The sequence below is a fragment of the Podarcis raffonei genome, chromosome 7, assembly GCF_027172205.1.
Source record: "Podarcis raffonei isolate rPodRaf1 chromosome 7, rPodRaf1.pri, whole genome shotgun sequence".
NCBI lineage: Eukaryota > Metazoa > Chordata > Lepidosauria > Squamata > Lacertidae > Podarcis > Podarcis raffonei.
The window spans coordinates 36292329-36319113 of record NC_070608.1 but is presented as its reverse complement, the minus strand read 5'-3'; the positions used below and the strand labels follow the sequence as shown (position 1 = coordinate 36319113).

Genomic DNA, 26785 nt, shown 5'->3' with positions numbered 1-26785 from the left:
TCAAGTCAAAGCTGCAATCTGGAGAACTCTGGCTGTGTAACTAAATGAACTTGGTTCATTACCGTTCAGATCAATCAGCAGTCTGCTTTGTTTCTTTTGCGGTACAAACCCAGTGCTTGGTTTAAGCTATAAATAACATGAGGTGTTTAACCGCAAAGAATAAATTATTAAAGACATTTGTGGCTATCAGAAGTTGGTTTAGATGGCTTCTGTTTACATCCTAGGAGAGCAATAACAGAAGACATCACACATGACAGGATAACTGAAATGAGAAAACATTAGCTTAATATGTCTGGTTCGTATTTAAAGCTATTGCATTTTCACATGCTCCCACCTTCCAGAGCCGTGAGAAGTTTTAGGGGAAGCACTACCTGAGTTTTGGCTTTCTTAAGGAGAGGAGACACTGGAGACTCACAGCACATTTGTAATATTTGGTTTATTTACCAGTATGCAAGTATTAGTAGAGACAAATTGCATATGCACTTTTACTAAGCAGCAGGTCAATTAGATATAGAGAGCAATTGTATACCCCACTCCTTTCTTGGAATCATCAGCTCACAGTCCTTCCTTACTCGCTCCTTGTTCTCTGAATACTTCAGCCCAATTTTAGAGCACACCAAAATTCAAGCAGATCATGTTGCTCAAACGAGTCTCAAATGGAGCAGGGAATCCTCACATGTGTTCCTTCCTGTCCAGAAGGATCCAGTGACTGGCATGGGTGGGTGAAGTCAATCTGGGGCCCAAGAGTACTTCACTGCTTAGGCAGATGTTGCAACTTCCATCTTGCAGTTCAGTGGCTCACCGCATGAGGGAGCTGCCCTGCTTGGAGCCCCAGCAGCTCCCAACAATTCCATTTTATCCCACTCTTCATCCAAGTTGCTCTGGGCAGGATATGAGAAGCCCTTCCAGGGATACTCACAACGCCTCTGTGGGGTTGGTTAGGATGAGAGATAGCGGCTGTGTCAGAGGCACCAACTTCTAAGGGAGAAAGGGGTGGCTGACATCCGTGTGACTGTTAGAATTCCTGCTCCATGATTGCAGTCATGGGATTTTTGTCTATCACATGACAGTAAATGTTTTGACTCCACAGAGTGGGAAGTGACGGAGACAGGATGTTTGTGTTACTGTGTTCCGTAAAGTGGGACTATTGTCCTTTGTTCTTTTTCTCTTTGCTGTCTGATGCTAGAGAGAGAGGGAGCCATGTTGCAGTGCTCCGTGTGTGTTTATATGTAAATAAAGTAGATTAGCCAAAATGCTGAGTTGAGTTGCTGAGGTCTGTTATGCAAGCTGCAAAGACTCTGCGGATCCCTAAGTGTGCCAGTGTCTGTTGGCATCGGTCGCTGTGATGTTCGGGCAGAAGAAAGAAGCTCCTGAACAATCAACTAGGAGGGAGAGAACATACCAGTTGGGCATGTGTCTCTGCCAGTGTAGGATGAGCTTGAGTGTAGGATGAGCTCCTAACAGTGACATCCCGAAGTCATGCGTATGATGTCAGGACATCAGGAGGAGCCAGGGAGTTGAGCAGCGCAGCTTCAATGGCCGGTGACTGCTACTTCTCCTGTCGCCGCCACTGGCTGGGGGCTGCTTCCCTGCTCCTTCCTCTCCATGGCAAGAAGCCACACTGTACTTGGCTCTGCGCTTGGCCTCCTCTGCCTGCTTTGAACATTGCAGGGGGTGGCCCATTCCTTCCAAAATATTGGGGCCCCTAAAAGGTCTCAGCCCCTAGGAGTTCAGCTCCCCATGGCTGTGTATAGATCGCCACCTTCGAACAGAGCTAGATTGTTTTCCCCCTCAATTCGGATCAAAGCTGCTTTGGGGGGAAATGCATCAAAACTCAGTAATTCATAAGAAATGACAGGGTAGATGTGGATTTTGCTAACATCTTGTATACGCTGCTTCCCAAACCAGCAGCAGGAATGCAATGGATGCACAGTAAACAGAAATGTGTAAGCATTGCATTCCTGCTGCTGGTTTGGGAAATGATAGTGTTTTTATTGCTTCCTTTGTTTCTTATATTGTAGTACTGTTTGAATTATAAGCAAGGTTAACTGTAATAATGAAAAAGAAAGGAAAGGGGTGTGTGAGGGGGAAATACAGTTGGAAAGCCTACAGCATATAGCACACATATTGCGATTGCTACAGCAGGATCTACAAAAACCATCAGCAATGTTTAAATCGTCCATGGTTAAACAAAGTTGGGAACCACTGTATGAAAATGTAAATAGAGCCCTGATGGAGTAGACCAAAGGCCTATCTAGTCCAGTGTCCTGTTTCCTACAGTGACCAGTCCATGGGAAACCCACAATGCAGTAGTCATCTCCCAGCATTGTTCCCCAGCAACTGGGGATCTCCAATACTGGAGAGAGTACACAGCCCAGTAGCAGCCAGTGGGGAGGGGTGGGGCACGTTGGCATTGCTTACCTGGTTTCCTAATGCAGTGCTCACTTCCATGAACCAAGATGGAGAGAGGTGAAGCAGTAGGGATTTCAGGGTGGGTAGTAGATTGGCTATGCCACTGCAGCCGCTGCTCTGACATCATCACCCTTATCTGCCTCCCTTCACATTGTGAAGCCAGGTAACACAATACTGCAACTTTTCCTCATCAGGAATTGCCACTGCCAGTTGATAATTCTGATAATTCCTGCACCTTTCCCTTTTGAGATGTGGCAACCAGAGCTGTATGTAGTATTCCCAATGTAGCCCATAGGTTTGTATTATCATATTGTCAATTTTGTCTTCAATTCATTTCCCAATGATACCCTAGGCTTGAAATTTGCCCCTCCACCTTAACAGTATCTCAGAGAAGTTGCAATTTCTTGAAGTGGTGAAAACTAGTTGATATCGTGGTTGCTCTGAAATTTTTAACCTCTGCTTTGATGTGAAATTAGCAGGTACTAAATTCAGTAGCAATCAAATCCCCAAGTGTCATTTTAAAATTTCAACAGAATGGTATTGACAGGTCAGGAACAGGGAAAAATAGTACCATTACTATCCTCCAATTTGATCAAGAGCATCTTGAAGTCAAATTACAGTCTTTGTAAATTAAGTCTTGTGAAGATCTGGTTCATTTCATTGTAACTGAAGGGTCCTGTGCTTGTTCTATATTTTTTGCCAGTACTTTGCCCTGATTGTACAAAATATAGCTTCCAAAGCAATACAGCCTTGACAAGTCAGATTACATAAAAAGTGGCACCAAGTCCCTCTGATCAAAGCAACAAACAACAATCATTTTCTGTCATCAAGACACTCTGATCCATAAAAGGGAAATGTTTTCTCCCTTTCTCTAAGGCATTCCCAGTTATGCATCCTTAATGTTTGTTAGATTATATCAACATTAGGTGTGGTTGCTTATATTGCTTCTGCTGCTGGGTCCTAAATGTGTGAATTCAATTGGGGTTTAGGCCTGGTTTTGGCACAGAAACTGCTTTGGTCACCCTGTATGATGACCTCTGTTGAGAGAGACACACAAGGGAAACATGTCCCTGACAATTCTCCTTGACCTCTCAGTGGCTTTTAATACCATTGACCATGGTATCCGTCTGGAGCAACTGTCAGAACTAGGGGTGGGTGGCATCGTTTGCAGTAGTTCCAGTCCTACTTGGATGGTCTTTTCCAGAGGGTGTTGCTTGGGGAAAGCTTTTCAGCCCTATGGAAGCTTCAATGTGTTTAACATCTACATGAAATCACTGGTTGGGGTCATCCGGAGGTTTGGAGTACATTGTCAGCAGAATGCTGATGACACTCAGCTCTATTTCTCCTTTACATCTGCAGGTGAGGCAGTGGAAGTGCTGGACCAGTGTCTTGCCTTGGTAATGGACTGGATGAGAGCCAGCAAACTGAAACTCAATCTAGATAAGACTGAGGCACTGTTAGGGGGTGGTTCCCTAGACAGGATGGGTGGGAGATTGCCTGCTTCTGATGGGGTTACACTTCCTCTAAAGGAGCAGGTTTGTAGCTTGGGAGTGCTCCTGGATCCCTTGCTGTCACTTGAGGCTCAGGTGGCTTCAGTGGCACGAAGTGCCTTTAATCAGCTTCGGCTGGTGGCCCAGCTACACCCCTATCTGAATTCAGCTAGTGCAGAATTCAGCAGCCAGGTTGCTCACCTGAGCAAGATGGTTTGAGCATATTACACCGATCCTGGTCAGACTGCACTGGCTACCAATTAGTTTCCGGGCCCAATTCAAAGTGTTGGTTTTGACCTATAAAGCCTTAAACAGCTCAGGACCACAATACCTCAAGGATCGCCTCTTTCCATATGAACCTACCCAGACCCTGAGATCATCTTCTGAGGCCCTTCTTTGTGTGCCTCCTCCTTGAGAGGTCTGCAGGGTGGCAACACAACAACGGGCCTTTTCTGCAGTGGCTCCCCATCTGTGGAATGCTCTCCTCAGGGAAGTTTGCCTGGCACCTTCATTATACACCTTTAGGCGCCTGGCAAAAACGGTCCTTTTTAACCAGGCTTTTGGTTGATTTGATTGACATCCTATGCCCTTTTAAAATGGGGTGGGGGTGGGGTGGGGCTTATGGGTTCTTATTTCTATTTTGATTATGTATTTTGTGGTTTTATATTCTGATTTTATTCTGTGAACTGCCCTGAGACCTGTGGGTATGGGACGGTATATAAATTCAATTAATAATAATAATAAAGTAAGTTCCACAAAGATCAAGAATAAGAATATGAATATTTTAGATTGCAGTATTTACTGTAACAAAGACAGAAATATCTATGATAGCAATCTTTAGTGCAATAAAAGACAGAAATATTGGAATTGTGTTAAAGCACAAGGGGGGGGGGACTCTTCTGATGGGTTTTGCGGATACAATTGGTTAATGGGGATGAGACTTAAATTCTCCCATACTAGCACATGAATCCCAGTGTTTTCCCTCTTTCCCCGTCCTTGCTTAAATCATCAGCTTGAACATTATTCCTTATGTTAAAATAATCCTATCACAGTATGCCTTGGCTACTGGTGCAATCAGCTTGTGGTATTAACATAAACTTTCAATCTTGTTATGTATGGAGGATATCAGGACAGGTGCTGGGCTAAACAGTGGCCTCGTCTGGTAGTATAGTATTGCATATGCAAGCTTCAGGTTCATGTGCTCCCCTTTCCCTTCCCATTCTTTAGTGTGGCCTTTAGGACAAGATTAGAAGCAAAACCTTTCAACTAACCACAGAATTTGTTTGCCTGAACTGTAAACTGTGGTTAGTGTCAACTATGTTTCATGGCAGGCAGGGAGAGCATTGCTGGATCTCAGAACTGTTCCATCTCATGCTCTTCAATAGCTTTGCTCTGTGACCTCCTTGAATGCACTTGCCAGTCTGGAATGTGCCTTGAACTCTGATAATACTTTACCTTGATGGAGGATGAAAGATTTTGTGGGATGGTGGTAGTTAGGAACCAGGAATTTTTGTGTGGCTGGACAATTGCCTATGGTAAGAGTCATATCCTTTGCCCCATCATCCATATTTGCCACATTCACTGACCACTGACATGTGGCCCCAGGAAGGGTATATATGAGGTCATGTGGCCCTTGCATTGAAAAAAGTTACTCATCCCTGGATTAGAGTAACAAACCAGGATCACTAACCATTGTTTGAACACCAACCAAGGATTGGACATAATGAGTAAGCGGTGTTAGTTGAAAACAGATGTGAAAGGTTTTGATCTTCTTGCAGCTGTGATACAGTTTAAACAGGGATTGGGGGGGGGATGTGTGATCCTAAGTCTTGTTAAGACTCCGACTGTGGTTTAGTGTTGCATCCATACGCAGTCACTTTCGACCTCTACAATTCTATAAATGTAGGAAAGAAACAGAAATAGCAAAGTCATAGCTGTAAATCGAGCTGCACATAATCAAGTATTATTATTATTATTATTTCAGGTAGGTAGCCGTGTTGGTCTGACGCAGTAGAAATATATATATATATATAAATAAAAAAAATTGTCCAGTGGTACCTTAGAGACCAGATTCTTGCGTGCACACAAAAGCTCATATCAAGAACAAACTTAGTTGGTCTCTAAGGTGCTACTGGACTCTCTCTCTCTCTCTCTCTCTCTCTGTGTGTGTATATATATATATATATATATATATATATATATATACACACCCCACCCATCTGACTGTGTGTCCCCAGTCACTATGGGCAGCTCCCAGCAGAATATTAATAATAATGATAAAAAACTGATAAAACATCAATCATTAAAACTCAGAAGAGGTTCATATTGGACTACCCTAGAAGGACTAATTTCTGTGTTTTGAAAATTGGTAAAATATGCCTTAATTAAAGATTGATACAGTAGAGTATTAAGAAGAAAGGCCAAGGTCTTCAGGATAAAATGCAGGGAGTCCTGAAACAGAGTATTATAATTATCAGCAATGAAAAACGCTAGGTTATTTATCTAATCATATTAGCGATACAGAGCTACAGTTTCCACATACTTATAAGCATCAGTCAGTTTTGTATTACTTGCAACCTCACAAGGAAAGGAAAGGTCTAGGCATTGTCAGCCAGACAATTAAGAATTGTACTCAATGTACAGTGGTGGTCAGAGAAGTTAATAAGATACAAGGCTGAATTAAGAAAGAACAATTCAAAGTGTGAAAAAGATAACATGAGAGCAATTATGCACACTGATATATTATTATCACTTTTAATATTTCATATTTTCAACATCTGATCTGGAAATGCCAAAAGCCAAAAAGAAACAGAAAGATCCAAAGAAGCTCAAATAAACTAATTTGTTACGGATAGAGGGAAGTGAAAAGATGAACAAATTGGAAATCATACAGAAGCAATATAATATGGGGTGAGAATAGGGTGGGTGCTTAGCTCAAATGAAAAGAGCTTGTGAAAAGAAGGCAGAGAACAATTGGTCACTATCCCCTTTGTGGATAATAAATGCAACAATAGGATTACATTACAGAACATAGATTTATCTTCATCATTAGGAAAGCAATGCTGCACAGCAGAATTTCTTCAGCGAGATAAACTGCCAAGTAATCTATTTGCTGGATGATTTTGAAGGATAGGTGCAGACTTTTGTTCTCCAGGAATGACTTAGGAATAATGTTGTGATTTAAAAATGTCTTAAAATTGTCAGTTCTTTATTGAATTTCTAAAAGTCTGGATAAGTTGATCAGCTCCAGCTGTCCCACGGAGGACTCTTGTTTTGTGGAAAGAAGCCAGACTTTGGAAACACAAGCTGGATGATGTTTCATAACCAGAGGAGGAACCAAGAGGGCTGGCCTGCCCATAAGGTGGGCTAAGGTAGTGCTTCAGATGGCAGAAACCCAGGGGGCAGTGCCACTGTGGGTGCCCTGCTCACCTCTCTACCCCCCCTGCTGGTAGAGAAGCAGCTCTGGGTTCCAGTGAGATCTCACCAAGCTCTGCAAGATCTTGCAAGTTCACACTGGAATCGTCACTAACACCATTGCTTTGTGGGTGCTTCAGTAAGAGTGAGGTGGTGGGGGCACGTTCCTTCCTCATCTCAGGTGGTGAAGCAGGACACGCCGCCCCGGGAACCAGCACCATTTTCTTTGAGAAATGTTTATTGGAATATTTTGAAATATCTGCCATTTCAGAAAACATTAATCCAAATCATGAAATGTTGATTCTTTCACCAGAAAAATATTAATAATTTTATTCATTCATTCATTCATTGCTTGTGATTTGTTGATAACTACAATTATTTTCTCCTCTCTTTTATTCCATCCCTAGGAATTCTTTCATAGACATTTTACGGGCTATTCTGCTGTCCTTAGAAGTTCTCATTGAAGACCAAGAGCTTCAGATAAATGGCTTCGTTCTAATTATAGACTGGAGTAATTTCTCCTTCAAGCAAGCTTCCAAATTAACACCTTCTATCCTCAAACTGGCCATTGAAGGGTTACAGGTATGTGGAATGGGGATATTGTGTACACGATGCCCTGTGAATAATGTAGCGTCGGGTGGGTTCCTAGAGCTAGTCAGTAATAACAAACACGGTGTCAGTGACGTAGACTCCTTATTCAAAGAAACAAACAGCTCAGGTGGACAGACCTAGTGAGCAAGGCAACTCTTCCCAGTAGATCTTGCCCCACCTTCCCACAGTTGCCTAAGCCTCCTCCTCCCCCAGGTCCTTTCCAAGCAATCTGAGACTCCATCAATGTGTCTATCTCTGCTCCATCCTCTTCATACCTCTACTGATCCCGGGAGACCAAGGGGTGGGGGATCTGGTTGCAGCAGACAGGGAGACCCCTGGCTTCTTCAACAGCCTGTCTGATCCCTGCCCCTTGGCGCCCCACCCCTTCGCTCCACCCTCTGCTTCTGCCTTTGATTCTGGACTGCTCTCTGCCACAGCCACTTCCTGCTCACTAAACCCTGTTATGTCTTCAGCTTCCAAAACTTCCTCCTCCCAGTCTGCTCCCTCCTCTCTCTCCGAACACTCAGCATCATCCCACCACCACTCCCCAGGCTCTGAGCCTTCTTCCCTGGGGGTTCCCTTGCCAGTGGGCATGCTGATTGCCAGAGGCGTACTGTGTTTTATATAGCATGGAGAGAAGAAGGAAAAATCAGTAAGAAAAGAATAATCATTTGAGTAACTGAGCTTTAAGCCACTCAGAATTTCAAATGTTTGTTTATTGCTTTCATTTAAATGGTGAGCTATTCTTACCACAGGCCTGTCCTACTTACTGCAGCAATTAAGAATAATGTTTAGAGATTTGTGATTTAATCCACATGATACTTCCTGGAGATTAAAAACTTGCAACATCTGCCTGATGAAACACATGCCAAACACATGCGGGGCCTATGCATATGTACTGAATGTGGATTAATAAGCCCCCAGAGACACAGCTGAGCACCAGACACTTTGCCTGCATAGCCAAAAGCCCAGTTGTGTGTGTGTTTGTGTGTTAGTTAATACAGACTATTAAAATCAGAACAGAATAGGGTATGTTGCTAATGTCTGAAGCGGGAGATTTATGGGCAAACTGAAAATACTGGGAATAGATCTTGTGGTTTATACCTCACCTCAGGTTTGATCTCTAAAATGGATTCCACTACTGTATTTATTTGTTTTTTGTAGACAATTTCTCTCAGTGTGGAATTTAAGGTTGAATGTGTACATTTGCTTCTGAATAGACATGAATAGAAATGTTCTGTAAGTTTTCCAGAGCAAAGTATGACCCAATGAGCTCTGCTCACCCATGGGGATGGTAATAATAATAATAATAATAATAATAATAATAATAATATTTATTTTATTGATTATTTATAACCTGCCTATCTGGCTGGGTTTCCCCAGCTACTCTGGGCGGCTTGCAACAGAATATTAAAATCACTTTAAAACAACATTAAAAACTTCCCTAAACAGAGTTGCCTTCAAATGTCTTCTAAAAGTCAGATAGTTGTTTATTTCCTTGACATCTGATGGCAGGGCATTTCACAGGGCGGGCACCACTACCGAGAAGGCCCTCTGCCTGGATCCCTGTAGCCTCATTTCTTGCAGTGAGGGAACAGCCATAAGGCCCTGGACCTCAGTGTCCAAGCTGAACGATGGGGGTGGAGACACTCCTTCAGGTATACTGGGACGAGGCCGTTTAGGGCTTTAAAGGTCAGCACCCATTGCCCTTCAGATATTGTTGAACTCCAGCTCCCATCAGCCGCAAACAACATGGCCAGGAATGATGGGCGTTGTAGACCAATATCTGGAAGGGTACAGGCTGCCACCTCTGATGTAGAGCTATCTACTCAGCCTGGGAACAAAGACTAAATTCCAGGATTGATTGTATTTTGGAATGTGGATGCCTTTCAAGCACCAAGAAACGTCAGCAAGGGATAAGGAAGTGAAGCACACCAGGTCCTCTCCTGTGTATAGTGTAAGCAGTTACTTTTATGTACCGTATTTTTCGCTCTATAAGACACACCAGACCACAAGACGCACCTAGTTTTTGGACGAGGAAAACAAGGAAAAAAATATTCTCAATCTCAGAAGCCAGAACAGCAAGAGGGATCGCTGCGCAGTGAAAGCAGCAATCCTTCTTGCTGTTCTGGCTTCTGTGATAGCCGCGCAGCCTGCATTCGCTCCATAAGACGCACACACATTTCCCCTTACTTTTTAGGAGGGAAAAAGTGAGTCTTATAGAGCAAAAAATATGGTACTTATTTCCTAAACTTTGTACACTGCTTGATTGTAAAAACCCGCTTACAGAAAGAACAAAACAGTAAAATTACTGGCAAAAACAGTTTAAAACAACCATTTGTAATATTTGAGAAGATTAAAATCAGCTATAAACTAACAACAGATTAAAACACACATCAGCATTCTACATATCTGGGTAGGCTTGTTTAAACAATAAATAAATAAATGTTTTTAGCAGGCACCAAGAAGAGGGCAGTGAAGGCACCTGCTAAATGTCAATAGGAAGGAAGTTCCAAAGTGTATGCCAACCCCACTACCCACTACCCATAGGTGATATTTGGTTCAGGATGCATGTTAATGTGAACTTAGATAATGCACACTTCCTGAAATGTAGCCATCCTCCAAAATGCACACTACTTTGAATTCTGCAGTATTCTTCAAGCCCAAAATATGCATGTAAAGGCATATATTAGGGGGGATGTGCTTAAAAATGGATATACCGGTACTAGTAGAAAATGACATATACAAATGCACTATATTATGGAAGATTGCTTGGGGGGAAATTGGTATACTGGGCATTAAAACGTTGCAGAAATATGTTGTATTTCTAAAAAGTGTTGCAGTGTTGCAAACTGAACTTGGCATTAGAAAAACGAGCCAATGAGAAAACAAAGCTAACATATTTGTCCACCCCTAACTGTTTGCAATGCTTGTATTGAGCTTTGAAGATAACTCAAGATGTAATAGCAAGCGATGGGTTTAAATTTATTATTACAACCTCTCTTGGCTTCAGACAATGGAACAGCTAAGACTCTGCTTTATTGGTTAAGTGCTCTCACATCATAATAGGCAATTACCTGGAAGTGCTACTATTCAAGACCTTGACACTAAGAAATTCACTTTCTTTTGATGTTTAGAATTCCATGTCTCCAGAATAACTTTTCCTAGCTGTTTATAGAAGTCAACAAAATGCTTATTTATTCATTACATTTTCAACTATTTATAGGCAGTCCCATAACAGGAAACCCCCTCAGGTTTTTTTTAACAAAATAAAACAAGAAAATTATTAAAGACCACAGTAGACAAAATGTAGAGAATAAGAAGACACCAATTAGGATCAAAGCAGATAAATTCAAAGCAGAGAGTCAATGACTAAAATCTACAGGCCGTAAACAATAATAACAGCCACAATTTATATTAAAATGGAGAACAGAAAGGGTTTTCCTGGTGCAAAAAAGGCATCAGAGTAGATGCCAGACAAGGCTCTTGGGCGATCCTGGTGGGGTGCCATCGCGCCCCCCCCCCACGCTGGGCACCATGCCCCAGGGACGCATGCCAGCCCCACCCCTGCCTGCTCTCCACCCTCCCCCCCCCCGGTGCTGGAGCATGAAGCTCTGCCACTGGAGATGGCATTCCACAAATGGGAGCCACTACTGAAAAGGTCCTTTTTACTCATAGCCACCAAGGGTCATAGATGATTATGTCAAGCTACAGATGGGAAGTGGCGACTCTTCAGGTACTGAGGTCCCAACAAGGAAGGGCTTTCAAGGGGAAAATACTGAACAGCACTTTTAATTGGGCCTGTAAATGAACTGGTAGTCAGTGAAGATGGCAAAATACTGGCATAATATGTTTATACCAGTTTGCACCCATTTTCTGCCCCAACTGAAATCGCCTCCAGAACAGGATTTATTTGTTTTATTTATTAACTTGCCCTTCATCCAAACATCTCAGGAAGGTTTGCAAGATAAAAATACAAGATAAATAAATAGATAGAACAAACACAAAATGAAACAATAACACCCCCCTCCCACAAACACATTTAAAAGGCCATAGAATATTAAATAGCCAAAGGCCTGGTTGAACACCATTCATCTAGGCAGATAAACCTCCCATTAACACTACCTCATTCTTGCTTGGACTGAGCTTCAGGTTTTGGGCCCTCATTGAGTCTGTTACTGCAGCTAGTAAAAGACTAGTATTTCCACTTCCTCAACTGGCTTTGATGAAAAAGAGAAATTGAGTTTGGTGGCATCCACATACCACTAATACCACACACCAAATATGGATCATTCCATTCAGTGTTCAACATAGCTACTAGGAATGACATAGACACTAGACAGGATCAGGCTATTCTCTGAATGGAGAGATGTAGAAAGTGGAATCCCTCAAGGACTGGTACTGAGAAACTTTTTCACAAATGACCTACAGTTTGGAGTGAGCAGTGAGGTGGCCAAGTTTGCTTATGGTACTAAATTGTTCAGGGTAATTGAAACAAAAAGAGATTGTGTGAAGAGCTCCAAAAGGACCCTTGAGTGAATGGTTGGTAAAATGGCAAATGCAATTCAATGTACTGTTCCAGGGGAGGCAGTTCCAAAGGGTGGGTGCCACCACACGAAAGGCTTGATTCTTACATTATGTAAAATGGACATCCTGATAGCATCTGAAGGAAGCCCTCAGCTGTGCTGTATATAAGGAGTGAGATAATCTTTTAGGTATTGGAATGTGGCCATTTGGTCCTCCCTGCTCTTGTTTCTGGAATATAACATGCCTATGTCTTTTTTAAAAAGCTGGCTGTGTTCAGAGAATTCTATACATTTCAGATGTTCCATATGAACCTCACATTACTAGGTTCATTATCAGAGCAATTTGGTTAGCTGGTTTGAAAGCAAACTATTTGAAACTACTATCAGACAAATATATCTAATCAGTCACAATGTTGCTCATTGCAATCAATTTCCCTGCCTACAGCAGGGGTCAGCAAACTTTTTCAGCAGGGGGCCGATCCACTGGCCCTCAGACCTTGTGGGGGACTGGACTATATTTTTTTAGGGGGAAATGAACAAATTCCTATGCCCCACAAATAACCCAGAGATGCATTTTAAATAAAAGGACACCTTCTACTCATGTAAAAACACGCTGATTCCTGGACCATCCATGGGCCAGATTTAGAAGGCGATTGGGCCAGATCCAGCCCCCAGGCCTTAGTTTGCCTACCCATGGCCTACATAGTCCATTCTATACAGATATATATCTTTTGCATGCATAAGTTTCAAGAAGATATCCTAAGTATTCTGAAATATTTGTTTGCTATGTCAGCATTGTTTCAAAGCATTTCTGAAGCCAGTTGTATTGAAGAGCTAAACGTAGACTTGAAACTAGTTAAAGCTACTGTGGAGAGTGTTGTGGTACCAGCTGAAACAAGGTCAGTTTGACATATTCCCCAGACACTTGAGCCGTCTGTTTCCAGCAGCTGTTGTGTTGTAAGGTAGAGTGGCGCTCTCTCTGAGCTGTCAGTCAAAGTGACCTTTGAAAGGAAACTAAGGATCTACTCTTTATGTAGAGAATAAAGGAGTAGGAACAGACTTTGTTTTCACCAAGAGAAGGTCCATGTTGGTTATCCATCTGCCATTGCATGGAACCAAGATGAAACGAAGAAAAAAAGAGAAAAGATTTCAGACAATAGATTCGCTTTTGTTCCTTGGAGATTGGGGCAAACTACTTAGAAAATTTGCGCACACTCTCAAACACACAGCCCTGTTCCTAGGCTGAATATGTGTGGAACATAATTCAGGATCACAAATTTAATTGCTGAATTTGAACAAAATTCTACCCCATCCTCTTTCCCCAGCTTAGGTGCTTGGCAAGTTAGTGGACACCAACAGTAACTCTGCTGCTGGCTCCTTTACTTGAGAAAGCACATGCACACCATTTGAATGGCAATGCCCACTGGAGGGGCAACCCCCCAAAATATTTTATTGGGGGCAGCAGAGGGACCTCAGAAGTACCTATGCTTCTGAGGAAGTCCATTCAAACAGTTTTTCCCGTGAAAAGATTTTTCCTGATGTTTATATGGTCAAACTTTCATTTCCCTCTTTCCTACTTTATCACTTTCTTCCAAAGCTGTATTTGAAAATGCCCATTGGCACAATTGTATAGAATTATACAAGAGAACTGTTAATATAAAAGAATAAATGGTTTAATGAAGCCCAATTCAGATTAATACCTGTGGTCTAACCTGATTAGCTTATTACATAAATCTAATGCTTCCAGTCTATTAGAAACGCTGTATGAATATTAATGAGAGTCCTGAGGTCTTTGAACAGAAAAAACAACATTTTTTTTTTGCAGTTTTCAAGAATCAGAAAGGTACGATTTGGTTACTTTTGCAAGGGCATTTGTTAACAATATCAATAAACCTGCAAAAATCAGAGGTCATTTTCAAGCTTGCAACTCTACCATGTAGAGGTGAATCTCGGCATTAATTTGTAACATGCATGTTTACTTGGCATCGACTCTGGAAAATGGCTGGAGTGCATCTTTGGGGACAGCCTTCATGTCAAAAATAAAAATGCTTACACATGAAAGTGTGTTGCACACACTTAACTCATTCAATGTCAAATCCCATAAAAAATATTAAGTGCTATTTTTCTAGGTAAGGAGGTGCTGGAACTCACTGTGAACACCCTCTCTTGTTCTCTTATAATGGTAATGGCACCCCCCTAAGAGGTGCCAGAACTGAGTTCCTGCAAGTTCTGGCTGAAAAAAAGCCCTGAAAATATCCAGACCTGAGCTTATGATCCCCTTTGAGCAACTTGTGTGTTTGTAGCACAGACATTTATTTTAACCAGATTTGGCATCTGTACTGGGAGCCACAGAAGCCCTGGAGGAAAGCTACAACTCCCAAGAGTATGTGGCACCCTTGGTGTTCCAGGCACCCAAAAGGAGAGGAATCTTCTTTCCTCCTGCAGCAACAACCATCAAGCAAATCTATTGTTACACACCACACCAATCTCCACAGAGCAGTATATGAGACTTCAGGGGTTCCTGGTGCTCACTCAGGGTTTGTGTTTTCTTCAGAAAACCCGGCACAACAGAGACTGTAGTGTCTTTAAGATATATGGTTTTATTTACACATATATACAACGTGAGCCTCAGCACCCCAAAACACACCAGCTTATTCCATAGTAGCAGCATCGGAATCCTTTGCTTTGCTGAGCACATCCAATGTTCGTCATACTCAGACTAGACCTGTTGAATTGAATGAACATGATTATCATAGGTCCATTGATTTCAGTGGGTGTCTTTTGAGTAAAACTTAGTTGCACACAGTCCTGTGGTTTTGAATGTGCAAATATGAAATGAATACATTGGGAGTCATGTGACCGCTATGCTGACTTTCTACCTGCCGGGAACTCTTGTTTCTCAAGGAAGCATTCAAAAGTGGCATATCCCATTTTACCACTTCACCTCATTCTGATACATATGTGGGCTCAGCTTTATGCTGCCAGATAAACGTTTTTAGGTGTAAGAGTGAACCTTGCCTCCAATTTAAATTCTGGAAGTGGGGTGGTGGAGAACCCTGTGCTTGAGCTATAGGAAGTTTTGGAATCACTGTTTTGAAGAAGGCATAAAAGTCTTGCATTTCTCACATGATACAAAATGAGCAGTCTTGCGAACACACCCTTTAAAGGCAAAACGTCATGGAGCAGAACGGTTTGTGCCACCACTATTTCTTTAAACCATCAAATTATGCAGATTTCCTCCTGTTGAGGTATTAAATATTAATAAGCTTCCTGTCAAGAGACAGCACTTGAAGGAAATTTATGGTAGTTTGCTTTGTGAAAGGCCCAGGAAAACATACTGTTTTGTGTGTTTTATTGCTGTACCTGTCACTTTCTCGACATAATATTTCAGTGCTTAAGTACTACTCTTAAGTGTTCCTTTCTAAAAGGTTGACACCTTCCAAGGGCTTCTCTTTACACATAAACTGTTGGGAGACACATTTGAATGTTGAAAATTTATAATTTTTAAATGACAAAGGGAAAATAAAGGTGCACACAAATTAAGATGATTTAAAAAAATTATAGCTCAGCCTACACCCCCTCATCAATGGCTGCTAATAATCTAATATTCTACAATGCTTGTGGAAACCATATGGCAAGCAGCCATTAGGGAGACCATCCCTGTCAAACCCACTCAGCCCAGGTCAGAGGAAAGTGTATCCTCATGGACCATGTTTTACTGATCCTAACTACTGATAGCTCAGTCAGTAGAGCATGAGGCTTTTAATCTGGGTCGTGGGTTTGAGCCCCACAATGGACAAAAGATTCCTGCATTGCAGGGGGTTGGTATAGATGGCCCTCATGGTCTCTTCCAACTCTACAGTTCTGTGATTCTATGAAAGCCTCCTATATGTCTAATGAAATCTTTGCTTGAGTCAGAATTCCAGAATTTTGCTCCTGAGATGAGATGAAATGCTAATGGGGTAGCAGACATTCGCATAACATTTTCCAAATGTCACTCCAATCAGTTTCCAGATTAGTCAACGTTATTGTCGTTGAATAATAACAGCTTTGTGTTTTATGTTTGCTAAAGCTAAGGATTACACTGAAACTTCTTCAGGCCATAAGGCATTTGTTTCACTCACTCCTCCACTCCCTCGCAGCCTGGATTTCATTTCATGCCTGGCATATTTTAAACATTTCCCCATCCGTTGCCCAACAACTGACTTATATTATTGGAGAGCGAGGGGAGGGGAGCCTTTTATCAGCCACATTCCCCTTTGGGCAGCCTTCCAGACGTGGGTGTGGTGAGAGGCAAACATGGAGGGAACCTTTGTACAAGTGACAGCACCCAGGTGTTCAGATAGACAAGTTTGCACTAAATAGCCTTCAGGATAAGGCTGTCAGTGACTACTACTGATGACTAAATTATACCTCCATGGTCGGAGTTATCCTGATCATGGAGGTATAGCAGCCTCTGAATGCCATTGGCTGGCCTGGGGAACAATAGCATGAGAGCACCATTTTCCTTCTGTCTTGTTAGTGGGCTTCCTGGAGGCATCTGGTTGGCTGCTACAGGGTATAGGTTGCCATGACTACATAAGCCTTGTTCTGAACCAGCAGGACATCACTGTGACCAGAGTGCATCCTCTTCAGTCTCGCCAGATGCCTAGCCCTAACCTTGACTTGTTTCCCACCTCGTTGAGGCTTTGATGTGAGGTGAAGAAAGGGCGCAACAAGAGAGAAGTCCAGTGCCTTCTCCCTCACAAATTGTCTATTTATGTGCACTTCTAGTCTGCCTGCACACTCTGCCCTTGTGCACGCAACTACATGCTCATGATCCATAGATGCTATGATTAAATTGAGGCCACATGGATCAAAGTCCTGAAGCAGAATTCCTAATAAAATTGGAAGATGGGATAAGACGACTGCGGTGGGAAAATGTTCACCTTCTTTTGACTGGGAGAACCATATTCATGAGCATGCCCTCTGTGCTGTTGGTTTCAAGAGTGGATTGAATTTTCCTTATAATTTATGAATGGGTGGCCACAGAATTGCTTAGCTCTGGCATTTGTTCTAAATGGATAATAGCGTCTTTTTACCATTGATCCAGTGAGGATAGATCTGTTTGCCACGGGACATTTGTTGTTCACAGTGTCCTTTCCCTTTGCTTTGAAGGTTAATATGCGTCATACATGATAGGAATATGAAACTTCTGTATTTGATGGGGGAATAATAAGGGGAAATGTTCCTAAATAATAAGGGGAAATGTTCCTAAATCAGAGTGAGGTAAAAGTGGATCTCCAAAATATTTATAATAAATGAATTATTGCATTTATAACCCACCTTTCCTCTCAGGAGCTCAGTGTGACATATATGGTTCTCCTCCTCCTTTTCCCTCCTCACAACAGTGCCAGCAGTGACTGGCCCAAGATCTCCCAGTGAACTTCATGGCTGAGTGGGTGTGCTGTAGAATGGACATACAAAGTAAATAGCCTTAAGTAATTTAGTTCCTAAGGGAAATTGTGTGCTTTTAATGCTTAAAAGGAGGTAGTGAGGAAAACCTTTCTTCTTCTAAGTACCACTGGATCTTCTGAGGCACTCTGATCACCACTGAGGAAAATGAAGCTGCAGTGCTCACTGCAGTAATAAAGTAGATATAGAAGAAAATTGTATATTAGATAGCCAAGTCATGCCCAGACTATTAGTTCTGTGGGAAATCGCTAATGTCTTCAGTGGATATTTGTTTCTAGGACCCTAGACTATGTCACTGGGTAAATTTGCGCATTTCTGTATAGAGTGGTACCTTGGTTTAAGAATAGCTTAGTTTACAAACAACTTGGATTAAGAACTCTGCAAACCCAGAAGTAGGTGTTTTGGTTTGTGAACTTTGCCTTGGAAGCAGAACATATTCTGCTTCCTGTTGAGTGCGTTCTATTTGTAAATTGAGTACCCCACTGCTATGGGAAAGCACGCCTTGGTTTAAGAACACTTTGGTTTAAGAACAGACTTCCGGAATGGATGAAGTTTTTAAACTAAGGTACCACAGGGAAAAGCAGTATATTTGGAAGAAGAAGAAGAAGCAGCAATGTTAAAACAGGGCATATTCTTTGTTCTTAGGGTCCTAGTTTAATTGAGTTCACCCAGACTAGAAAGAGCTTGCTGGCTTCAGCTGTTGTATGGTTCACTGTAGTATCACTGCTGGATCTGACTCTGGTGGTCTCCCTGCCTGCACAATCCTCTCTTGCGGACTTCAGGCAATAAAAGATCAGCCTTCAGTGTCATTTCCATTTCAATGGATGATTATTTTGTTCTTCCCAAGGCTGAAACAGAGTGTAGGTGGCATTTATAATATACTTTCTGGATGCTACATTTGTTACCCTAGAGACAGAGCTCAAAAACAGAAACCAAAAAAAGGGTAAAGTTCTTCAAGAGCTTTTGCTACTCTCTTTTCATCAAGATACTGCACAGGCAGTACATTAAAATGCTCTAATAATGCTGCATTTCCCCACACAAAATAGCAAGGCCTTCTCTTTATAAAGATGTACTTGAGAAGGGGTTGCAGTGTGTGGGCGGCAAAGAGCAGCCTGCAATTGTTCTGCTGCGATGGCACCTTGAAAAGGAACTGCCCAAATGGTAGCGTAACCATAATTGTTTCTTCCTTCTCAAATAACTTTCGGATAAAATTGGTTCAATTTAAAGATAAAGCAATGGCTCCACAACAATACAAACTCTACTGCAGAAGCAGAAAATAGAAAGAAAATTGTGTCACACAAACAACAGGGTTGTTTGGTCCGTTATATTTAACATTAATAATCTGGCAGATAAGGGGCTTCCCCTGCATGCGAAGACAGGCTCAGGTGGATTGAGCGGACGAGACCAGCAGTGGGTCCAAAGGTCAAGAAGGTGGTTTCTGAATGTCCTGAAGAGGAAAGTGAGGGGCAGGTGGAAACCTGGAAAGATAGCCCATCTAGGAGAAGGAAAATTCTGCTGCATTGCAGGATATCTTCAGGAGAAGAAAAGGCTAAGGAGTAAACCCCACACAGGTTTGGAGTCGAGTCCCTAAGGCAGTTGGATGGCATCTTGTATGCCTCTTTCTGGCAACTCCTGCAGCCAAGCTGATGCCAGTCATATTGCCCAACAAATAAAATGGTTTAAATGTCTGGTTTCAACCTGTCACTGAAAAGATTGCAGTGTTTGTAGCGACCAGTTTTATTTCTGTGGCAAGGATAGTTAATCTGATGCCTTCAATATGTTGTTTGACTCCAATCAGCCCCAGCCAGCATGGTGATGGGACTTCTAGCCCAACACCTGAAAGGCCTCAGCTTTCCCCCACACTTGCTCTTTGGGAAAGGAAATTCCATAGCTACAAAATAAATGGGTATTAAAGCCACAACCAGTGAGATAATTTGCTAGTGGGAAGTGGTGGCAAGCTGAAAGGAAAGAAGAATTACCACCCTGATCTGTTCCTATTAGGAGGCAGTGATGGATGCCTGGTTTGTCTCAGTACCAAGCAAGCATGTACCGGTAATTGCTGACTTACCAGATTCCTCTTGCACAGGCTTCTACTGGTGGTGGAGATGATTGTCAGGGATAGACAGATCAGGTCCATGCCACTATTACATGAGTTCATAAATACATATTTCAATACCTATATCTCAACCTATTTTCTCCCAAAAGACCTATTTCTTAATGTACTGTGTTTCTGTTTTTGAGCCAAAACTGCATCAGAGCATCTGGGAAAGCTGGTGGAAACTAAGTTCTGATCTGCACATTAGTCTGAGAGGTGCAGATCAGATCAGATCAGAAAATCACAAATTTTCTTTCCCCAAGCAGTCCAACTACATGAGGATTGCAGGGAGCAGGAAGTATCAGGTCTGTGTGAGGTTCCTCTGTGTAGTGAATTATCTGAATTTCAGCTTGGAACGTCTTCTTGTCAGTGGACCATTTCAGGCTACGGACTATTTCCTTTGGCTGGCTATTGGACCTTCCTAGGAAAGGCTATAGAGACTTCATGTCTGAAATGAGACCTTGCCGGAGTAGTTGTGCAGCCTTGGCCTAGCTTTCAGATTGCCATTGGGATCCAAGGATCAGAAGGGCAATAGAGATAGTCATGGGTGGACTGGAGGTGAGGCAACGAATCAAGCAGATGAGGGTTAAAGGACCAGAGGCAATTGGAATGCCAGAACCCAGCAGGAATTACAAGGCAGAAATTGAGGACAGAAGGAGATGCAAATCCACAACACATTTGCAAGATGGAGAAAGAAATCATTGGATGGTGGAACGGACTCCCTCAGGTGGTGACTCTGCTACACTGGAGGTTTTAAAACAGAGATTAGATGGCCATCTGTCAAGATTCTTTAACTGTGATTCCTTCATTGCAGGGGATTGGACTTCATGAGCCTTGAAGTCCCTTGTAACTCTACAATTCTATGCTCCTAACTTTTGTGGGCTCCACACACACTCGGCAACCAAGCATATCCTGCAACCTATTATATTGGCTACAATGGGATGTGTCTGTCAAGCCTAATTTTGGGCAATAGACCTGGACACTCAGGATACTAGAGAAGACCTCTGTGGGGCACATGTGTGCCTGCAGGCACCATATTAATAACCTCTGTTACAGTAGGTTCTTGTTCTATTAAGTGTCCTTAAAAAAAGTTTATCTAATTCATTGCAAAGTCATTTCTGAGTCAGAAAAGGGAATGAGTCATACTGTTCAATTGCATCAGCTACATGGTTCTTTGAGTATGCACAGTTACTTTGGTGAAAGATTAAGGTCACTGCATATGGTTGCCAACAGCTCCAAAGTGATTCTAAGACCAAACAACCAGAAAGTACCTGCTGCATACTTATCTGATGCATTTGTTCTTTGTATTTTTGCCTTCAACTTTTAAGCAAAGAGAAAGAGCTGGGTTCTTTGACCAGTAATTTTGTTCATCAACCTGAATGCTGATATGAATATTGGGCACACTTTTTTTTTGTTTAATGAAACATTGGAAATGTGATTGCAAAGGTGGCATAGTTACTCACTGGCATTTTGAATGGGCAAAAGGGTGTGTGTCAAAAGTCCAAATACCAGATGCCCTTCATTTGTTAATATGTCATGTTTATTTGTTCAAAACAAAGTTGGCCACAAAAATGACACATGTCCAGGAACATCGGGGTAGACAAGAACCAGGGAATCAAAAGTGAACAATGACAACAGAGGTAATGTTCAGATTAAACTAAAAAGGCAAAAAGTTATAAATATATTTAATGCTCTCCATTGCCCCCAGTTTATTTCCTGTCCACTGTCCACTTCCTGGTGGTTAATCAATAGTAAGTGTGCCATCTGTTTGTGCTGCCTGGCAGTCACTGTCTTTTGCTGAGGCCCAATCAAAACATGGGTGCTTGCTCTCCTGTTTCCACCTCCATGACCACTTGGAATATTGATTAACAATCATGTATAGCCATTTATTTTTTGACCAGCCACCACAAAATTGTACCTGCTGCTTCTCAGGAATTCTAAGAAATGGGAAAAAAATTGCAGTTTTGAAAGGCTCAGTCCACCATCTTGATTCAAAATGGTGTCCAGTTGTATCCAAACACAGACAAAAACCTGCTCCTTGATTTGGTTACCATATCTTTAAAAGTGTCCAAATGCATAGCGAACAGTCAAAATATATAGTAGATGCTGATTTCATATTGTTCTGCAAATGTCAGTGAAAAGGAGCACGTAGTTCTCTGAGTTCTAAACAAATGCTCAAAGGTTGTGGTACATGAATATGGTAATCAGAGGGAATGGTCAAACAGAAACAAATGTCTCTGACAGATAGTTAAAAGAAGAGAAACATAGTGATTCCATTATTTCCTTTCGCATTTTAAAAGGACAAATATGGACAAAATATCTTAAAAAAGAAACTTTGTTGCTATTGTTTTCAAAAGAAAGAACAACCAGAAGTTTTTCCCCTAGAGGGGGACTGAGAAATTGTAACTAATTCCTGGGAGCTTGCAGCTGCCTCAGATTACAACCGTGGGAAAGGATTTGTGACCTTGCAGGACAATGTCTTCAGAAGCACTGTTGGGTGCTCTCTGTAAAATAAATGCCCTATTGGATCAGTTAAGTCAGAAGACGGATTTGATGACTAATGCGACCAGAACTTTGAACAGGTAGTGGGAAATTATATGGAGCCCACTCAGGAACTAAAACAGGAGTGTGCCATGACAGAACAACTGAAAGAAGAGGATGTTGCTGAATTTTGGGTGCCAGAGATAGAGGGAGCTGCGGCCCAGCAGGAACATAAATTTTTGGATTTGACAAATGAACTTGGAAAAAACCAGACTTGGAAAGATAAAGTTTGGTTAGGTTTGGAAATGGGGGGCTGGACAGACCCCCCTACACAGGGAGATTTGGACTTTTCAAGTCTGGCAATGGGCCGTCAGATGTCTGGAGCTGTGGGGGCTCTCAATTTTGGAGGGAATCTGGAACATGTTTTTAAATATCATATGGAGTCCAGTCTGGACTATGGAAAAGGGTCTGATCTGTTGAAAAGGGTCCAAAACATTACCAAGCTGGAGTTCCCACGAATGAAAGGAAAATATGAAGAAGAGCTGCGGAAGGGACATGGAAGAGACTTGAGGGCCTCGGATATAAGATTACCAGGTTAATATGCTAGATTAATAGGATAAAAAGGACTGACAAAACCCGGGACCAGGAGGAAGGGACGCTGGATGAAGATTGGATTGTTTTTTCTTTTTTTATCATTAGGATTGTTCTATAAAATTGATGAATGTTAGAAAAATGTTGAAATGAAATTACTTAGCTCTTGTAAAAATGTCTAAAGAATTAAGTAAGTATGTTATGGTTAGGAGAAGTTGGTAAAAATAAGATCTAAGTTTTAAACTTTAAGGTTTTCTATAAGATAAGATGAAAATAGATTAAGGTAATGTAATGATAGAATATTATGAATTAAGGGAAGGATTTGCTGCGATTATTATTAATCAGGAAACAAGAAAAGGGAGGAGGAGGAGGTCAAAGAAAGAAGGTATTGAAAGTGGAGAATTTGAGAATGATGGTTTTATTTTTTTATTTTTATTTTTATTTTTCTGTCTTGTTTTTTCTTTGTGTGTGTATAATTTTAAAAAAAATCCAATAAATATCATTTAAAAAAACCAAACAAACAGTGTATGATTTACCAGCATGGAGTGCATATCAGCAGCTTGCCAGTGAGCCATCTGCAAACATGCAAAGAGGTGTGAGAAGAGGGAAGGGAAGGGATACTGATGTGTATATTGGCAGACTTGCTGCAGTTTTCTCTTCTAAACTTTCTATGATGCAAATTCATTGGGGGGGGTATTTCTTGAAGATAGACTAACACCAGACTACTGTGAACCAAGATGTGTGAGGTGGAATTCACTGAATCCCTTCTCTAACCTGGTTACTTTCAGATTTTGGGTTACAGCTCCCATCAGTCTCAACCAGTACAGCCAATGGCCAGGGATGAAGGGACTTTCAGTCCAAAACATCTGAAGGTCATCAGTAGGGGAAGTCTTCCCTGAGTGATGCCCTCCACTTCCAATACTGAAAGGAAGGTATGGAAGGCACCTTCCCTCTGTCTATTGCTATGCCATCACCACTGTAAGTTTTATCAGTTGAATGAACTCACTGGCCAGCATTGTAACTGCAACTACAAGCACAGTAAGGAGCTGTCAAGTTTATACATCCATATTAAACATCATAGCAAAGGGTGGAAATGGAATCATATGGAATCACACTAGTCACAGTGAGCCTCTCCTTGCAGACATTTCAAGCAGGTTCTAAATCTCTGCCTGAAATCTTCAGTGCAAAGGGACAGGTTGTTCTTCTAGTATCCAAACACAAGTCAGGCCCTTGGGTTATGAAGGTGAATTTTGTTATAATGATGGAACACAGCTTGCTGTCCTCTGCCTCTCAGAGGAGTCAAAGGGCTCAGAAGAATGTTCCTCTCTTTGCAATATGAAAGAACCCAGGATATTGCTTATTACCACAGGGATTTCTTTTGCTGAAAGCATAGCTTTCTACATTTCAGAAAGACAAAATTTCAGGCATCACTGTTCAGTGTACCTCTTTCTGTTGTAAATTACAGAGGGGTGATGGTGTTAGAGTTCCTCTAGAATAGATGACCTATTTATTGAGCACTCGTCACTTGTATGAAGGTTGGATTATGTTTGGTTTTTATTCTGATTCGTTTGTGGGGAGTTTATATGACAACCCGCATTCATCCTGATTTGCTTTGGGGTGTTTAGATGTCTTCCTGTTAATCATTCGTTCCTTTTCAGGGCATTTTCCTGTGACTTTTCTATCTTCCAAAAGGCGCTTTCTTTTTTGAAGCACCAGGGCGACAAAACACTTTAACCTACTTTTGTGGTGTGAGCCTCAATTTCCAGGTATGCACTTGAATCTTCCCACAAAATCAGGAGGCTCCCTCTGTCAGTTTCAGAAAGACAACAAGGAATCCTGGGGCATCTTAACATCTAACAAAGTTATTGTGAGATAAAAGGCTTAGCTGAAGACATTTTGCTGCTTAAAGCAGAACAGCATTCGCCTATGCCCATGTCAATGTACATAGTACCCCAGGCTAGCCAAGTTATTTGGGGAAGTGGGGCAGAAAATCTCACATGCACCTCTTTTCCTTCTTGTAAATGCAACTACCACTACCACCACCACCAATACAACTACAAATAGATCACAATTTGCTGCTCTTTCATGACATTCAAAATTAGTTGTCCTTCTCTGCCTAATGGTAGAGCTGGCCCTGACAGGGTTAAGATATCATGCATCAGACTCCAATATATCATATGCATGAAGTTTTTCCTACATGGGTGAGCAGAGCTACCCTTAGCAGAGAGAAAGAACAATATTTTTTAAATAATGAGACAAGGTGGCCATGCAATAGAAACAGATAGCTGTAGGTGTCATAAAATTCCGCAGCACACAAAGACAGAATCCAGTCCAATCAATGGATGATCTAATCTGCCAGGGTGTGGCCCATTTCCAGCTAGTGGCCACTGGTGATGAATTGGCATAGAAAGTTCAATAGTATACACACCAAAGGAGGATAGTAAACTAAGCACTCCCAGGATTTGCTGAGACCAAGCTCTGATGCTGTCCATATTGAAGCCAAGTTGGAGTGAGGGCAGAATTTAATACATGGGAAGCTTGGTATAAGTCTGATCATTGGACCATTCAGCCCAGTATCTTCAGGGACTGGCAGCTCATCAGGGCCTCAAACAGAATAAAAGCATGTGCTCTACCATGGAGTTAGAGCCATTTCCTAAGAAACGATGCTTCCTGTCCTTACTCTCTTATCTTCAAGATGAATACTTTCAGCTCTCTGGGGAGGAAGAGGTTTGGAAGGGTCTTGCATATTAGGCAGTAGTTTAAAGATTGAAGCCACCACTGCTTAGTAGGGCAAACACTTCCCTGTGTGCATATAAATGTAAATACCATGTAAATAGCAGCGTTTGCACATCTGGACACCTGATCTAGCCAGCTTCCCCATCCACATGTAACTGGGTGTTCAAAAATTGTGTGCACGTATGTAGGGTATCTGCATATTTCCTATTTACCACCCAAGTTTCTTGCAGCAATCATTTAGAGCTGCTGATTTATTTTGCTCTGTCCCCTCCCCCCCCCCAGTTTGGTTGGCACAGAATGGTTCAGATGAATTTCTATTTAACTTGAATCAATTTGCCCATGAGTATGTAGTTCAATTAATTCTGAATGTAATGGATTACTACACAAGCCCCATTCCATCAGTCAATACTGTATAATGCGTGTGCACGAACCAAGAAGAGGAGGAGAGAGACTGTTGCTTTTAAGTCAGCCGGCTTTTGTGAAATGAAAGGCAAGTGCCACTAGGCCTTCCATAATTATGTTCTGTGTTGTTGTACTTATCCATGTTAACCAAAGCTGGGGGCATTTATCCTCTCTGTGACATTTTGGGAGAAGTCCCTGGCTGCTCACTTTCCCATGCTTGGATGTACAGATACTGCCAGGCCCAGGGTCATGAAAATGCACAATAGAAGTGGCGTAGAAATGGCATAGAAATGGCATGGATCCCCTTGATAACATGCCTCAAGGGCACAGTGCATTCTGAAAGAGACTCGCAAATGATCAAGAAAGCGTTTTAAACACAGCTTTTGCTTTTATCCTTCCAGTTGCATGCAAAATGTGACCCCTAGTTGGTTGCACACCTTCATTCTCTCTCTATCTCAACCTGGTTGCTACCCTTTGCACCAGGGTCTCAAGGCTGGTGCACCCCAGATGTTATTGGCCCAGGCAAAGTGGCCGGTGGTCTGGGGTGGTGTCAGTTGGAGTCCAAGAACATCTGGAGTACTCCCTGTCAGCTA

At 42.0% G+C, this 26785-nt stretch overlaps 1 protein-coding gene across 1 annotated transcript in view; it reads left to right on the top strand.

Annotated features, from left to right (window-relative positions):
- Positions 1-26785, top strand: part of CLVS1 (clavesin 1) — a 63494-nt gene that overhangs the window by 13711 nt on the left and 22998 nt on the right. The window contains exon 3 of the mRNA XM_053396056.1: positions 7724-7898. Coding sequence (XP_053252031.1) covers positions 7724-7898 — 175 coding nt within the window. The remainder of the gene's footprint in view (positions 1-7723; positions 7899-26785) is intronic.